The sequence below is a fragment of the Varroa jacobsoni genome, unplaced genomic scaffold, assembly GCF_002532875.2.
Source record: "Varroa jacobsoni isolate VJ856 unplaced genomic scaffold, vjacob_1.0 scaffold_670, whole genome shotgun sequence".
NCBI lineage: Eukaryota > Metazoa > Arthropoda > Arachnida > Mesostigmata > Varroidae > Varroa > Varroa jacobsoni.
The window spans coordinates 448,848-467,026 of NW_019213572.1; the positions used below are offsets into that span (position 1 = coordinate 448,848).

The 18,179-nt window shown below is 38.7% G+C and overlaps 1 protein-coding gene across 2 annotated transcripts in view; it reads right to left on the reverse strand.

The window, feature by feature from the left end:
- LOC111262507 (uncharacterized) overlaps positions 1-17,563 on the reverse strand; it is a 42,795-nt gene extending 25,232 nt beyond the window's left edge. Inside the window, exons 1-3 of one of the 2 annotated variants that reach the window (XM_022836811.2) lie at positions 17,455-17,561; positions 14,021-14,221; positions 13,602-13,771 (exon numbers count right to left, since the gene is read on the reverse strand). In XM_022836811.2, coding sequence (XP_022692546.1) covers positions 13,602-13,771; positions 14,021-14,022 — 172 coding nt within the window. In that variant the 5' untranslated portion in view covers positions 14,023-14,221; positions 17,455-17,561. Of the gene's footprint in view, positions 1-13,601; positions 13,772-14,020; positions 14,222-17,454 lie in introns of both variants that reach the window. The other variant, XM_022836812.2, reaches the window with a different exon arrangement.
- Between the last annotated feature and the right edge of the window lie 616 nt (positions 17,564-18,179).

The following is an 18,179-nucleotide window of genomic DNA, read 5'->3' on the forward strand; positions in this document are numbered from 1 at the left end:
TTTCAAGGACTCCTTCACCTAGGCAAATGACGAGCCGCGATGAGGCCCAAGAATGCGGGAACGGTGCACAATTTGCAGAAACAGAGATTTAAGGGATCAGTGAGATCTCTCCTACTCCTGTATCTTCGTCGAGCACTGTGATAAACCAGGACAAAAATAAAGCACACACGACGAGCATGCACAGATCCCAGAGGAACGGATAGAATAACGTAGTGATAGGGTCCGAAACCGGCAACGCCCACTTTTCAAATAACAAAAAACACTTCTAGGCTGCCGTCACATTAGTTGCGCCATAGGAAAAGAGACAAAGTAGGAAGAACCAGAAAGAAAGATACACACAGAAGATCGCCACAAACCAACCAATCAGCCACGCTGGCTGCCTCGAGAAGTTGATCACAGTGACCTTAAAATATCTAAGGAAAAAATGCGGCATCATGCAAGTGTCGACTAAGGCCGGGATAACGAAAATGGAACTAATAGCTAGCAAAAAAGACATAAAAAGGGAAATCAAGACCAGGGACCTACAAAAAAACGACGAGCTATAGTTGCTAACTTCGGCACGAATTGCACAATTATAAAGCCTTCGTGGCTGCATAGAACCGCTCTTAGAAAAAAGCACCATTCTAAAGTAAAGCCTAGAGGACTCTCGCTTAGCCCAGCTCCTCAATGCGTAGGAATCTATCATATGCACCACCATATGTACCACAGCCAACTGTATTGGGAACGTTTTAGGGAGCTCAGAGTTAAAAGGTAAGAACGGGTAATAAAAAATGTCCTGGTTAAGCTAAAATGCTTGACAAAGCGATAGTAGTAGCAGTCAGGGAATCACCCGAAGAGTCTTTCAAGCGCGCAGCGTTGAGAAAGGCCAGAATCCTAATAACACGCGTAAGAAAAGCCACGTTAATCGTGTACTAATCGGAAAAAAGCTCTTTTAAGATACCTCACAGCACAGCATTTCTCAGCAACGCCACTGACAAAACTGGCGCCTAAGGGACTATTAACATATGCAATAATTATACCATTGAAGTAATCAATGAAGCTAGCAATCATTTTACGATCATCAGCTCAGTGGGGAGTGAGCACGGTGGCTGGTGAGGGGTCAGTAATGGGGTTTTCGGGCACGCTCGGAAAAATCATCAGAAGTATCACGACTATGCATAAAAACGTAAACCTTTGGTCCTTCGTTAATATTGTCAGCGTTAACCGAAAATATTCGAAATGGTATTCTTTTGGAGGTTGATGTACGTGACGTGGTCGGTCCCACCACAACTGTAATCTCGTACTAGTACATTCTTTCATGAAGGCTAAACAAATTGATAAGAATTACGATCAGCATTAATATTGTTTGAGTGCGCGAAATAAAAGACAATGCATGGCACTGCCTCATTACTACTCTACACAAGGCTGCTAAAAGACTGGTCACACATAGGAAACCCCAGATCAGTAGCTCTAACCGCCGACTGGGAGAACAGGTAACAAATCCTACATATTTCAACTGGCAGAGGTTTGGGCAAATTGAGCAAGCACGACAAACTAGAAAGCAAATGATGTTATAAACTGGGCAGAATTAGTTATATGATGAAAGATTGTAACCAACCTACTCATTCGTAAGAGAGAAAATAAAAGGGCATACAGTTAGTTTTATGTCCTGCCCGAAGTACATGGAGGTCGTAGAGACCCGAAAAAAACTATGCAAAGGAAACTGGTCAAAGCCAATACCCACTTAGAAGACGAAATTTTGAAATAGACACAGCACCGCTTGGATCGACTCTAGGGGGTAGCAAATGTAGCCTCTACTATCCGAAATAACAAGTGACTTCAGACTGATATAGATCAACTGCAACTATAGCTAACTTGCCTACGAAATGGTATAAATAATAGTTAATAGAGAGAGGTCAGGCTTACGCTCATTAGTGAACTAAACTCAGCATTGGTAGGCGGGAAATCAAAATGAGTCAATTTCAATTGCGGGATGAATGATTTTCGTGAAAACATTTTAGGTGCTCTCACAGAATTAATCCGCAGTGCACCTAACCCAATCAGAATTCTTGTCATACGGAAAGTTTAAACGCGGCCACTGAAAAATGAGACTTGATAGATATAGAAGAGAAAAAGCTTCCAGAATGAACCGCTGCTAATAGCGTAGCGACTACAAATGATGTGGCGGAATTTATTCTCCATCGGGCAGAGGAGAAGACTTTCAGGAGTCTTACTGTAGCAGGCAGATTGAGGAAATCACGGGCTGGCAGGTGCCTCTAAATGAAGAAAACCTCAACGATCATTAATGCATAGAGTATTTAGTGGTCAAGGAGACACCGCAGACCATAGCTCAGAGAAACAGGTCTAGGTTGAAAAATCCAGAGGAGTTTAAAGCGGCGCTATGTAAAGTAGTGTAGGAGCAAGGCTCTTTCAGCCATGGAGAGCTTTAACGTGCACAAAGCTTGCACGTTGGCAAGTTTCCAACCATGCACTTCAGTCGAGAGAGGATGGTAAAACGAAAATATTTGTGGAACCCCAGCATTGCGGAAGCGAAAAAAACCAGTTTACGGCCCGAGTAATTATCAACAGAGGTAGAGAAGTAAACAACGACGCTCTACATATGAACGACGTCGAGTCATACTAAGATGCTGGATGACATTCCTTGAAGAATTAAAGGCAGATCCCTAGGAACGACGTATAAGATCGCCAGGGATAAGATTAAAAGAAACGCTCTTATAGTAGAAGTTCCCGAGCAGGAGAGACTCACACATTGTGGAAACCGTTCCCATAACATGAAGATTTCCGTCGCAAGGCCTTTGAGGAAGTTAGACCCGAAGTCTTTGAGACAGGTGAGATGTTTTTAGTCCTAATCGTGGAAACTTTGAACGCTGCCAAACTGATTGGAAGAGGAAAAGTTTGCTCTTCAAGAACTTTTCAAAAGTAGAGACGAGTGTTACTGAAAGGTTTCAGAGAAGGCAGATTGCCAAGTGACTGGAAAAAGACGGAAGTGACACTGATACTGTGTGGGTAGGAATAGACTCATATGCTCAATTACTATTATCGCCAAAGGCTTCGAAGCCATAAGAGAAGATACCCTTCAAAAATTCACAAAAAATGTCCGGTTTCCTCTTAGACCTGCAGTATGGATTCAGAAAGCATCGGTCGTTACACACCCTTATTCAGCGTATGTCCGAGATGCCGCACTAGTCTGCGGCCAGGAGACGCAAGAGACACAAAAGACCTTTTTGACAATCCTGCCGGATATACATAATACTTTGAATAGCCCCCGTGGAAAGTTCTTCTGAATAACATAATGAGGACGCCTGAATATCTGATACGGGTTACCTATAGCTAGTTACAGGACAGAAGAGTCGCGAGCACGGGAACCTCCATGAACATGAAGGTGAGCGTTTCAAAAAGTTCTACCCTTAGGTTTTTTTTTTTAGTGAAATACAGCATATAATGATGTCCTCCGCTTTCGGCGTTTTCCATAAAATTCGAGACACCCGCACATACGGATTTATTTGGTCATCACTGACCCGATCACATCCGAGCTAGAAACAGGACTTTACGCTGGTAAAGCTTTGAGTGCTGTCTCGAATGGGAATTCGGGCTTCGAACTAGCTCTAGAAAAGAACAATGGAGACTTTGCTGAAAAGAAGAAGATAAAAGAAAGATATAATCCCAATTAACCTACGCTTGATGAAATCAAAATCATAAACAGGACAAAAAATATTAGGGTGTACCTGGACAGATCACTCAGTAACAAACAACACATAAAGATGGCTATAATAAAGGCGGCGAAGCAGCGACGCCGATAATTGGAATTCTTGCAAACAGAGAAAGGCAGGCCGCCGCAGACAACTAATGTTTGCCGTAGAGTTAATAGCTTTTTCTGGATAAAGAATGCGGAGTCGTAATAGTAAACTCTCCCGGAAAACACAGAGCTTTGCTACGTTACGAATCACACAAGCTTATCGCACGGTTAGCAGAGCTGCAGCGCTGGTTTGGATCAAAATTTCACCTTAGGACTTGAAGGTTAAGGAGAGGAAGCGATTGTGGGATAGACCAGGTAGCAGAGATAAATGAGGTGCATAGAAATGCCACAGTAGCAGAGTGGCAGAATAAGCGGGCAAGCACTCCAAGAGCAGTTTAGGCCTATATGTCAGAGATCACAACCAGAAATTGTTAGATTGTTTGCAAAGAAGGACTGATCATTTTCTCACTTATGTTATTACGGAACATGAAGATTTTCAAGTCTACCTCTTCAGGATCGGCGCGACTCCATTCGAAACATACGTTTATCGCAGCTTGGGTATTAGATAACGACAGAACGTACTATCTATTAATATGTTCTACCCTTGAAAAAGCAGAGTAGAAGCAAAAAAAAGTGACAAAAAAAAGAGCCTATGACCATAGCCTAAGGGGTAGCGTTTTTTTAGATGTATTAAGAAGCTGCACAAAGCAATTCGTGGATTTCAAGTACGGCTCCGTAAACGATTAGGAGACCACGGCTAAGTCGTAAGAGAGAAAAGACAGCTCGGAGGTTTGAAAAGAGTAGACAAACGATGCAGCTACAGATACAGATCTGTGAAAGGTAAGACATAATGCGTAAAAAGAAACTTCGTGAGCTTGACTAACTGATCCAGTAAGCAGCCGCCATTGCCACTCGTCAGCTCGTAATACTGTTAACGTGGATCTGCGTCTGGACGAAAGAGGATGAAACTTGAGAACGCAAAAAAAATTTTACCGGGTGCAAGGCCCACAACACCGATGCCATTTAGTCTGGGTAAGCCATTTACGCCGTGAGCTTCTGTAAAAAAAAAACAAGTTTTTCCGATTTTGTTGATTCGTTGGCAGTTCTGTAAAGGACAGGCCTGTGTCACAGTGTTCTAGAGCTCACTCGATTTAACAAAAAAACATTTCTGTGGCTCACATTTTTAAATCCTAAAAATAACGATTTTCATGGCTTGATATAATACCAGTTTATTGTACACCGTTACACGACTATTAGAGAAGTATCATGATTCGTCACTATTTATAAGTCTACGTATACTCTTCTGCCATGCATATTTTATCACGCAAATACTCTTGATCGAAAAAAATGCTTCTATAGTTTATTAGTAACGAATGAGACATCACGGTGTTAACGTCACGTCAAAATGGTTTCGCTCTTGTTTAAGAAATCGTTCATACCGATTTATAGTCGACAATGGTATAAGCCAGTCCTAACTAGCAATCTCTGATGTGCCTGTTGAGATCTGCGTTTTTATTTGTATATATTATATTTGTCAAATGATGTAAAGCATTTCGAATATGCTTACAATGGGGAAATATATCGTTCGAGTCACCGTTCTCTGAATTGCTACATTGCGCCGTGCATATTTCGCAGTTGGTATCAGGGAAGAGAATGTCTCTTGCAAAACAAGAGTGTGTAGTTGTAAAGATTCAGTTTCCGCTTACAACTATAAATTGATGACGCTACGACTTTCGGTATCACTGACAGACCTAAGGGTACAAATACATCATTTTTGGCCCTCTTGCAGCTACCACGCTTTTACCATTGTAGGTATTCTATTTGACAAAGTATGATTGTATAGGTGCACTTTAATTGGATCAAATTGAATTGAAATAAATAAAAATTCTAACAGGCGCAGAAACAGAAACAACAGCGGGAGACAACATTACAATTAATTCTAAGTTAAGATACGCGGAATCTTAGAAGAACTTGATTTGTTCAAATAAACAAGGAGTCCCCACTTGCTTCATGTGAACCATTAATGGTAAAATAGCTTTTTCCGCGGAGATCATAATAAGAAAATTAATGGACAACATTATTGATTATATATTTACATTTTATTTATTCTTGCATGACGAGGGAGAAAAGCAAAGAAAAGCGTTTATTACAAGCTGCTGTCTGGCACGCTTTTCATAAGGCTAGACGGCTATTTAGAAAGCGTACACGCCACTATAACGAAGCAACATGGGTTTCTTCTTCGTGCTTCACAGAAACGGCATGTAAAATCCTGGTGGCCATTGTCAAAAGAACACTGGTCATGCCGCGGAGGTTGCTATACGCTGTTTCGAGGCAGGCTTCGACGCGGCCCAGGGACAATGCTATGCTCACTCTAGTCAAGATCGGTATCCCTATACACGTGGTCAATTTTGTCGCTGCGATCCCGCTAGAGAATAGAATACTTTCTCGCGTAGATAATTGGACTGAATTAGGGAAATGATCTAATTCTTTATTCTGTTGAAGGATTTTCGTGAGTAAATAAGAGGGTCGAGGAGGTCAGCTTAAGTCATTATTATCGCATACGATTTAATCACATACGGGCCAAAGAGAGTCTAAGTGCAGCAAACTTTAGCTTGGTCCACGCGACAGCCACAGGCCCTCGGACTGACCATAAACCTGATCAAATCGAAGGCGATGAAGTTTCGAATAGGTCGTGGATAGCGGCCACTGGCGCATTGTAGTTCGCCAGGTCCTTTATCCTCGTGATAGCTTAGCGGGTACCGTATTAGCCTGCTAATCTAACACGTTGCGGTCTGGGCTTGAACTCGGGCGTGAACAGGTTTCGTCTCGTGCTAGGAGGCAGCTTAACGGCGAAAAATAGAAGTCCTTTGCCTATCTTAACCGGTTTCCGTACATGGAGTTGCTCCTCTTCGCGCCTGGCAGAAGTTTCACTGCTCACCTCAGTAAAAGATGCAGGATACAGTGTCAGCCGCATCGTTTGTGCTTAGCAGTCACTCTCAGTTTGTTTGACTTCAAGTTAGCTCCCATACGGTATCTTTCCCATATACTGAGATACGTCTCATTCGGAAAAACCGTTCCGAGCAATTAAATCACTGTAGGGCACTGAAACTATACATAGTAGCCTAGAATCGCCTTGCGTATCTTTTAACTGACTCGCTTAATCTACGCGACACGAATAATTAGTTGTTCTCCATATTTAGGAAAGTTACATCTAGCGCTGATCCTCTGTATATATTTATCCTATACCGTGGCAAGAGCTTCACTATATTTCTTGAGACGGGAACGCTATACCTCTAAGCAGTGAGGCACCTGAGAACTACGAAATTATTGTAGAAAACAAAATAAGAAGTACACAAAGAAAAACCAGATTATGACTTCGAATGGGAGAGTCCCTGGTACCCTCCGTATTCATCTTGCTTCGACCGTTCACGGGCGAATGAAATTAGGAACCATACATTTAAAAGTGAAGGGGACAAGTTCGTTAAGAGCAAACGTAAAACTTCCTAGCGAAAATTTATAAATAAATAAATTGATTGACAGGTAGAGGAAAGTCATCAACAATGACGGATACATAACCTTTTTTTTATTGTTTCAGGAATAAAGAAATACGGTATTCTTTATTTAGGAAATTTCCCAGACCTTATAGACACAATCGAACGTTTCTATGTGCATCACTTAGATGTACAATTCATCAAATGCTCTTAACCTGTTTCTACTGTACGTGTCTAGATGTCACTATATGTATACATATACAATAATAGCTAAGATATTGGATTAATGTAAACATATAAGGGAATTATTTACTCAGTGGTCAATTTGTCGATTTAAACTATCAGAACAGAACTTAGTGGCAATATGTACTGTAATGTGCAGACTTTCAGATCATCTTATTCCTTTGTATTAAGAGGTAGAAGAATTTTTTTAGCGCCGATATTTTTGCATGAATCATCAAGTATATGACGAGTTAGAAGTGATCCCACTGATCAGACGCAATAACACGGGTAAGCTATAATTATGGAACCAAATCATTTAATCTCAGTTGCAGGTTGACCACAGAATTTCATGATTCGTTGTTCACAGCAACAATCAAAACCCTGTATAACTACAATCCGTAAGTATTTCTGTACATATATATATAGGAAAGACACCCTATATATATATATATATATAATCCACTGTAGAGAACACATAGTTGCGTAAGTTTTTCGAAAGAAAATTTAGGGCGAACAGCGAATTGGTAAGTTATTGCTTCTAATGAAGAGCGACGCACAACAACTGAACCGTTAGATATGAGATAACTTACTATGATATATGCACTATGTATTCACACACTACTATATCAACTTCATTAAATAGTATATAATAACTATTGTATTTTGATTAAATAGAATTAAACAAAAGGCAGGCAGATTCGAAAAAGCACTAGGCAAATTCAACTGTGTCACGGAAAAAGCTTTTGGGACATATATATGCAATAATTTGGTTTATTGCTTAACTACATTATGTGTTTAGTAATACATATAACGTACATTTCTAAGCGGGAATCCGATGCTTGTATAAACTAAATATGGACAAAACTGAAATTACCTCATAAATCAAAACTCGAATTCATATTTAGCCATAGGGAATTGTGTACCAGTAGGTTAAGGTTTTAGAGCTATCAATAAATTGAACTTAGTTTTTGAGAGGCTGAAGCCTGTATTCGCTGAATACTATGGAGGACTCATCGTACGATAAGAAGTGTAGCCTACAGCAGAATTGCAGTTGTGCTGGTACTTATTTTTTAATAAAAAAAAAAATTAATGTTATTCATTTTACGGATAACCCTAGATCTTGGCTCTTTCGTTTTTGTTAGTATAAAAATTATATTCACAAATATTTTACCAAAAGGCGGACTAGTTTTTTTTTTTTTACTTATAAAGGACTCGGAGCTCGCCTTCGGATATATTTAATGATGCAGTGATAACCAAGGTAATGAAAATAAAATTTCTAGGCTTTATCGACTCCAGACCAGCAGTATTCGCATAATAAAATATACGTAGATCTAATGGAGAAGCGAGTCCGTAAAAAGAACGATAAATAAAATGCATTAGTCTACTGGGAATTGTGTGCTATTTGAAAGAACGTTTTTTTTGCTTACAAGTCCTGACTCTTCATTGTACTCCGGTTATAGGAGTTTATTCTTGCCCCGAGCTCCAGAAAAGAATGACTATTTTTGAAAAATGACCATTGTTCTTCATTTTTTAAGGTTAAAGGCGTACACATGTAAACCGTAATCATACAAAGATAAGAAATGATTAAAATATAGGAAAAACGACAGTTGTGATTCCCATATTAACAAGGTGTGTATACGAGCCAATCATCAAATGACGATAGAAAAGAAAGCCTACTATAAATAGTAGTATATCTCTTAATAATCCATTTGCATCTCCCTCTAGTGCAAAATCGTTGAAACAGGAGTATGAACTACGACGAAATATTCGTGGTAGTTCTATTACTTGGAAATTGAGCGATAACAAAGCAATACTAGAAGCATAAAAGATACCATTGAGGATATATAAAATCAGTAACATAGGGATTAGAAGAAATTTGTCCATAAAGATTATCGCTCTAGATACTTTCAATCAAAGTTCGAGATATAACACGAGTATTTGCCTAAATATACCTTCGTTAAGTGTTTAGCTTGTAAGCTCGATGTTAATAAATAGAGCAAATGATTGTTTTTGCTAAGAAAAATGTTGTAAATAAGTCGTTGTTCCTAAAAGGTAAGATTATAGTATAGATAGTATAACAAACAGTAGTAGCTTAAAAGTGCAGGGGTACAAAAAAAGCTTGTGGCTCAAAGCGCAAACCGCGGAAGTTTTTACAGATCCTGTGACGAGTGTCGATCTCGCATTTTTCGCACACCTCTAACGGTAGAAGTCCAGACTTGTGCTTCCTAAGTGGAATACGTCATGAAGAAATTTGAAGAATGAAAGACCGTTTACTTATATAGAGATTAGAAGCGTTCTTCAAAACATGAGCCACAAAAGTTTATAAAAAAAACTCATCGATACGATAGCTGAATTTTGCAACTTCTGTTTGTTTAAGCCTATCTTAAAGCACCCGAGTAGCATCTACATACATGTTAAAGTGTTCAATAAATATTGAAAGATATTTTAGAGTGGAAACGCTAAATTAGAGCATCGAAAAGAGATATAAAGACGTTCTAGCTACTAGTCTTATTAGGCGCTAAGCATTTTGAACAAGTGAAGGATTAATTTAGAATAATTATTAAACTCTTTTTAGGACAATTATTAGACGTGCCTCTTAGTCATAGATAATTTCATCACCAACGTGATATTTACTTGTACTTTTTGAGAGGCGCACATTTTATTTCCAAGATGCACCGAACTATAGACTAGAAAGTACCTGCTTGAAAAGACTATTAAGAATATACTTGTCGACGATGGCAGCATGTACTCAAGCTGTCTACCAGTCACAATGGTTATGTCGCAAGGTGTTACAACTAATAGCTTATAAATGATTCTATAGAATATAGAGCACACAGTAGAAATGGTTGCTACTAACGCTAATAAATCCGAAGCTAAGGCCTCCATTGATCCTTTTGAAACTTTAAATCTTTAAATGAAAACTTTAAACTAAAATCTTTACCACAATGTGTTTTTGTCCCAGATTTTTACTAAAAATAAATCACAAAAGTTTCTCAAAGGAGCTTTTATGTGTAGATGATCTGTCTGTAGACGAACTGTGTTTGACATACCGTTAATTATATATTTTACTGGAATAAGGCCTGCTTTTTTTTTGGGCTTCCTCAAATATCTTAGATATGCTCGAATTGCATATTGACAACAAATTTTCAACCGTATCACAAACATGAATTGTAGGAATTTTCAGTATGCAAAGTAATTCGAACGTTAAATACAGTTGATGTATTCGCAGAAAAGCCTGTCCTACACGAAAAAAAAAGGCGTTGAATGAAAACAGATGGCAACAATTTAGGATTATTAGGTGTTATATGTAGATAAACCTTGTTCAGAAATGAAGGTCACTTATATAGTTATGCCGGTTTTGGCAAAAGAAAACTTCTGATACACACAGGTGAAGTGTCATCTAATCCAGCTTCGAGTTTTCGGGCGGGGTTGTGTAAATCTATATATTAAACGATCTTCCAAATGGAGCGACTAGCGTGCACTGTGGAAAATGAAATATGTAAACACTCTGCGGATGGTGCAAAATAGTAGTGTAGGTTTAACGATTTGTGTTTACAAACGACCGAATCATCATAAAAGAACTAGCAGGAAAAATAAAAAATCTCATTTCAGGCAATTGTGATTGAGATTTTAGACGTCAGGGGGCTTGCGGAAAGATTTGTGTAAAAACAGCTAAACATCTAACAGATGAAGGCTCATGAAGCACTGGGTCAGTAAACCTTTCGGCACTTATAAAAGAGCCAAATTTTCTCGAACAGGTCGTTATGGGTGATTAGATATTGACGTACAGATGCGAAGAGGAGACCAAAATGCTAACCTCTTCGAACTATCGGTTCAAAAACGAACCGCGATCGAAGAAAGTCTAAAGAAAGACTAAAGTTCAAAGCCAAAATGCTCTTCCTGGCCTTTTGTCCATCGCTAAAATGAGTGATCACAAGTTCATATCGTCCGGTTCTACGGTCAAAAAGTTTTAAGTAGATTGCCCGAATGTGTTTCACACGAGAGACGAGAATTATGACGCCATACGATCTGGGTTTTTCAATGCGACAATGGACTAACCCCGAAAAGCTTGATGCGCTTGTTGATTCTGCTTCCGCATTTACGGGACTTAGCTTTCTGCGACGTTTCCCTATTACCAGAACCAAAGGAAAGTTTAGAGGGAAAGCGTTTCGACAAGCTTAAACGTTGCATGCGGCAATGATTACTTCGAAGGAGATCATTTGAATTGGGACGATTAAGTATATACTTGTCAATCGGAAACAAACGACTAATCTATTTTTGTTAGTTTAACGTTATTTTTCATTCGGCAGTTTTTCACTATATACCTCGAGGCAAGCAAAACCTTTAATTAAATAAGTAACTAGTTAGGAAAATTCATTAAAATTATATGTGAGTACTGTGGACGTCGCATTAACAACTTTCAAAAGCCATCATAGTGTCTTATATGCGGTACAAAATACAGTAAATCAAACGAGTAAGATAATCGAAGCCGCAAATTTTGCGATTTGATGAAATTGAACCGAGGCAATATTTTCCTAAAGTTATGTGAGCCATTTAGTTGAGGCCCATTAGTTTCTAAAACTTTAACTTAGCTATATGTCATCGAAAGGTAAATAAAATGCTCTGAGTGGCTTTTAGGCGCAAACGTAGATGTGTGCCTCGTGAAATATACGTTGCTGGATACATTCGGTATCCTATCATGTTCTTCTTTAAAATTGCAAAGGTAAAGACCAAACCGCTTAAGCCATAGCTATAAATAATAGATGTGAAGCTATAACGTAATCTTGCCAGTTTGTCCTAGTAACCTTAAAAACCCTACTTCTTTAGCTTGTGTAAGTCGATTAGAAGTAGTACGATAAGTCCCGTAAATAACCATTATATGTGTTCCGCATCTTCATATGTTTTCATTTGAGTTTGATATTATATTAGCAGGCAGCATGAGCGTATGGACTACTAAGTCAAAAATATACTGACCAACACTTTGCAGATGACTTTGGGCTGTTTCGTGCGAAAAGGGAGGTGCAAGGAGAAAGGACATCGTGCTCTATGGTAAGAATGAAGTCGTGCTCAAAGGTGCTGCCGATGCTGTAAAAGACGCTTTGATAGATAGCTATGAATCCACGTCAAGTGCACAAGCAACACCGATCATTCAAGATTAAACAGAGGGCTTTGAGGACAAAGTTCGTTAGGGATGATTTTTTACAGAAAGTATGGACGAGAACAGAAAAGGCTAGACGAAACTCATGTTGGAGAATTGTCGAGACATTTGCAGGAAGCTTTCAGAAGCGTTAGACATCTAAGGCGAGCCATGTGGAACTATCTTGGAATACCATTCGGAAGTGCAAGGGCCTACAGCAGATATGTCGAAGGACCTAAATTTCGAGCAAATGCAAAACCGTCAATGACTGTCTCAAGATAACCATCATGCACCCCGAAAGGAGCCGGATTTGCTTCAAAATGTTATAGGTGAGGAGAAGTGCGTGCACGAATATGAAACGAGTACGAAAAGACAAGGGCACAATCGTCTGAACATTGCTTTAAACTAAGCGTAAAAAGCTGGGCTAAAAACCAAGCTTTGTCTAGCCGCCTTTTTCAATTATCTGGGTCTGTGTAATAAATGCATACGTATTCATTTTACTGGTACTAATTACTACCAATAAATTATGAGAAAATTGAGCAGTGCGGTTCGCTGAAGTAAATCTAAGTTCTGGAAGCACAAGCCGTAGGTGAAGACCACGGTGAAGACTACGATGGAGTATGGGCTTACACATTGCTATCCATGGCGTGGCATTTTGTATCATCGTGCCCTGCTTTAACGTTTAAATTCGGTACGTTTAGCCCTGTGCGGCTTGTTAAAGCTAACAAATGTCTAGAAAGAGAAATGTTCAAGCTGGTCGGATAAGTGCAAACAAAAAATGAGGCTCATTTCTAAAACTGAAGCTGAGAATCGCTTTAATGAGTGAGAAAGCCAGCTACATCGAATTCTGTGGGAATTATTTGGGGGCAACTAGCATTTTATTAGACGATGATTTTAATCACGTTCGATAAGGTTATTACATTTAGTAATTAGCTGTTGGCAAAAATGGCAAAACCAAAATCTTCCGCTGAATTTGTGGATCTCTACCCTATAGGAAAATAAGAAATTTACTTACGTTCGGACCGAAGATGCGTGTAGACATAAACCATTGTTAAAAAAGGTACAAGATGAAGAACTTTTGTAGAAACGGGCACATCTGCGAGGTGGGCCAATATAGCTCTAGGATGCATTTTAGTGAACCGCGTTGAGGTATCCTTCGTTATGAAATTTCGAAATCGCTGTACCCTATTAATAAGGCAAACATATTATATGCGTAAACCGTATGCCCTATATGACATGTCATTACATGTGATATTTATATAAAGACAGTATCTCATTTTCAAGTAGACAAAAAGAGCACAAGCAAATATGTGGTACAAAATATGACCGCAAAACGGCATCATAATAGTGAAATGCGCAGGCTTTAAAGAGTGCGATGTGTACACAAGGAGGGGAACAGATCGACCTCCTGTGTTTGTTTGTTAGTTTACTTACATTTTAGTACTGCGGGTTAGTGATTTGTGGTCCAGATGCTCGGTATGAGAAAAATAATTACTTATCCTAAAAAGAAACGTTCCAAACCCGGGAAAAAACAATTGCAGAGATCTTCTCGTTCTCGCTCATCGATTTTGTGGCCTAAAACCTCCACGCATTTACCAGCTTATTTTCCGTTTTGTATAGGAAAGAGGCACTTTTCTACTTGGAAAAAGAGAGTTCAGAATTGACAAAAATCAACTTCATTAGTAGAAGTGAAATCTGTGAATGCACCAATAAATTGTTAAGTTCAACAAGCATTTTAACTAGGTTGACAGTTAATGCACTAAGGTTTAGTACGATTTAATTTTTCTGAAATTGGCAGAACCTTCTGTCCCTGGTTAGCCAAGATGACATACGGTTGCACTTATTAATCATATTCCTTTCTGATTTTCTGACCATTATAAAACAAATCTTTACCCTCTGAAGCAAAAAAAAAAAACTTCTTGTGTCGCATCCTGTCGCACAATGTATATATTCTTGTTAGGAGCACTCGGTATCAAGCCTGACATGCATTAACAACGTTAGCTCTAAAATACAATCCTTACATTTCTAGATTGTTTGTTCAGTCACACAGTTAGTTAATCGTTGTTAAAAAAAAAAACAATAAATAAAGTATATATAAAAAATTATCGATATCATTGAAGTTGTGACTTATTCATATGTGTACCCAATACGAAATATGGGTACACATAATACTTACCACATAATACTGTTGGTGATGTATATATAAAAATATATTTAAATGAAAACTGTTAGGAAAATACATTAGTGGCAATTCGGTAAAGGGTAGTTATATATATAAGATCATCAAATTGAAAGGTAAGCTATTTTTTCAATTAAATGTGCATATTTGTTACATGGAAATTATAAACTAAAATACCGTCAGGAGAGAGCAACTCTCTTTAGCATTTCCAGTAGTGTTATGTAAATGTTTCACGAAGGTTATTTTACCCCTATATATTAAATTAGCATTTTGATTTATACAATGAGGGTTATGTGACACATAAAACAAGCGTCATGTAACGCACCTACATATCCTTAACGCATAGCGAGTTTATTTCGCGCAACGGTTTTAAGAACTTTGGTATATTTGGTAATAAGATTATTGCTTCTGGAAACCCGCTTTATACATTCGGGGAAGGGTCTAAATTTTTGCTTCTTGTATAAGAATGATATGGGAAGCAGATGAGTTAATGAACATGTCAAACCCAATAGTTTTAACAATGGCTTTTGCACACCCTTAGCTTTGTGTCTCCGGTTGTTACTGGAAAACACGTAAGTACTGAATTTACAAGTGCTGTGTATGTAATAAGATTATTGTTTGACAAGTTGAGGTATATGTTGACCACATTCCAATAGCGCACACACTTTAATATATTAAAGTTCTAAGTAGTAGACGCGGCAGGGAACTGTATCTGTAGTCTAGATTGAGCGCTCCGCTTTTTAAATACGAATTACCTTTAGTTAAAAAGCTGCGTTTTCCGTACCGCGTCATTCATTGCACTTTGCACCCTTGAAATCCTCACAACAATAAATTATCGCTATATTTTAAATATTTGATTTCAGGTAGGATATATTCATCCATATCAGGTGAACTTCTTTGAGGTATGTCAGAGGAGACCGTTAATGGGGGACTTCAGCGATTTCCGACTCTAACGCGAAACGATCTCGCAACTGTAAAGGCCATAATAAAGTTGACGGGTATATACCCAAATCTATCAGTTTCCAAAATAAGGTCCCGAGGTCCAGAGGCAGTGTTTTAATCAAACTGCTTTTGTACATGATTTAACTTTAGGCTATTCGCAACGAACGTAAGTAAAGCGATGAGCAAATTTTCACTGAGCACTACAAAACAGGGCAGTAGCTTGCTTCACAAGCGTTTTTTGTTGTTGTAAATTCTTTTTAAAATATCGTAAAATTCGCTCGTCCAATAGAAACAGTAGCCTGAATAAATCAAATTTAGAGATAGCAATCGGTGTGTCCAGAGATTGCAACTGCTCATACTCATACAACCTTCGGGAATCATACTTGCGAGAAAAAACCACAGAATTCGTTTCGTCAGTGCTGGTGTGTAATATAGAACGACGATAACAGATATAGGAACGATTCGTGTCTTTTCAAAGAAAGCCGACGTCTCACAAGAATGAACGAGAAACACCCAAAACAAACTTTGACTGCGTCAAAATCCCAAGTCTGAATATTACCAGGTTGGTTTTGCGGGATAGGATATTGGAAAAAGATTCTTCAGATGCGTTAAGAAATACTTCGATTGGACGAGTCACGGTCCATTTCGAGCGTAAATTCGTTTATAAACAATAGATAGTATTCAAGTACATATCATTTATATGGGCTGTGGTAAATTCGCAAACCATTTTATTCAATTCAGGTGGTGCTTTCTTACGATACGTGAAACAACATGGTCTTATCATCTATGTCAACTGATAGGTAAGAAATTGTCAATAGAATTTAGACCAGACGTCAATATTAGAATGTACCAGGATACAGCTGTGACGCTCGTGATTAACTGAAGCAACCTGTCGTGGCAACAACGGTTGACAAATAGTGCTTTCTTAATAGTAAAATCAGAGGGTTCAGCAATGTTTCAGATATTTCGAGAGAACTTGAAATCACAGATTATGATTATCGGGGCACTAATGTTGCACAATAGATCCACCATATCACCGAGATTTTAGTACGACATAGAAGATCGTCAGTACATTCAGCTGTAGTGACATAGCAGAAAATACAGAAGAGCTTATAGATTCATCGTGACGTAATCGTCCCCTAAGGGCATCCGTTTGAATTACGTTCACTTCTTGTTTAAGCAGAACACGGATCCCCCCCAGTTTCACTTAATCAACATTATCGTCACGGCTATAAACCATAGGGCTATTAATATGAGCTACGTTGAGTATTGCTAACTAACCATGCGGACCTGTTGTGCCGTGTCGCATTATTACTAACCATTAGAAAACACGAAAGCCTTGTTGTATAGTACTCAGGAATCGATAAAAAGCATTTTGCGCATAAGTACAACAATTTAGCAGTCTCCACATATTTGCCATCTGCTGCAAGGGTGTTGAAGAAGCAGCTTCACGGGCTCACCAGTATCAATCGAAAAGGTGGTAAAGCCCAGGTGACACGGAGCACTCGTGTATACGTGCTAGACTAGTGTTACGTCCAAGTAAAATTATTATCGCAAATAAAAAACAACTTATGTTTACTAGCTGAACTACTATGGTACAGTGAATTGCCAAATGTTTTATGGTCAATAATATGGTAATTAAGTTGGCAATAATATGCTGGTAGAACGATACGATTAGAAATGAGAATGGTGTGCGTTTGCTCAACGAGTATCATTTTTTTAGAAAAAAAAAAAAAGTTGTACAAACCCCGTGAAGGCTGGTAGCAGTTTTTCTTATCCAACAATCAGGAATCGAAATATTGTAACACACACGTTAGAATCCGGTTACTAACTTCTAGCTAGAGAAAAAAATAGTGACACCGTTTGTACGGCGAACGATCTTGATAATCATAATAGTATTGTTTGACGGATCGCAGATAGAGGAAAGGGAGACATCATTGGATCTGGAATTATAGCGACTCTTCGTAATAGACGTAACGATTGGCGCCCATTGAATCACAACACCGTCGTGAGAGTCAACTGTCTGGACAGGCGCCGACGATTCGATAGTTATGGTAATGAAATCAGTTACGTAAAACAAGTACAACAAAAGCATCCTTTAATTGCGATTATTTCAAATCCGACCTAGTAATGCTATCTTTATCGAAACGAAATTTTCTCCCTAGCAAAAGAAACCGTAAGAAAATAATTCTGTAGCTCTTCAGTCCAATATGCGTAAATATGACTAACGAAATAATACGTTACCGCGAAATTGCTTGCGTTATTAGGATGCTCATTTGACCTAATGGTTGTATAGAAGCAAAGACAAATACACTTCTCACCGCCGATAATCGGGTATTACCAAAGGGCCACATTCATTATTCGATGAAACTGAGATTTGACTCATAGAGGTAGGGGCCCCCCGCTAGATGGCGAACAGTTTCTACCGTTGACGCTTAATAAGGAACATCGATGTATACCGTTAGCCTGCTG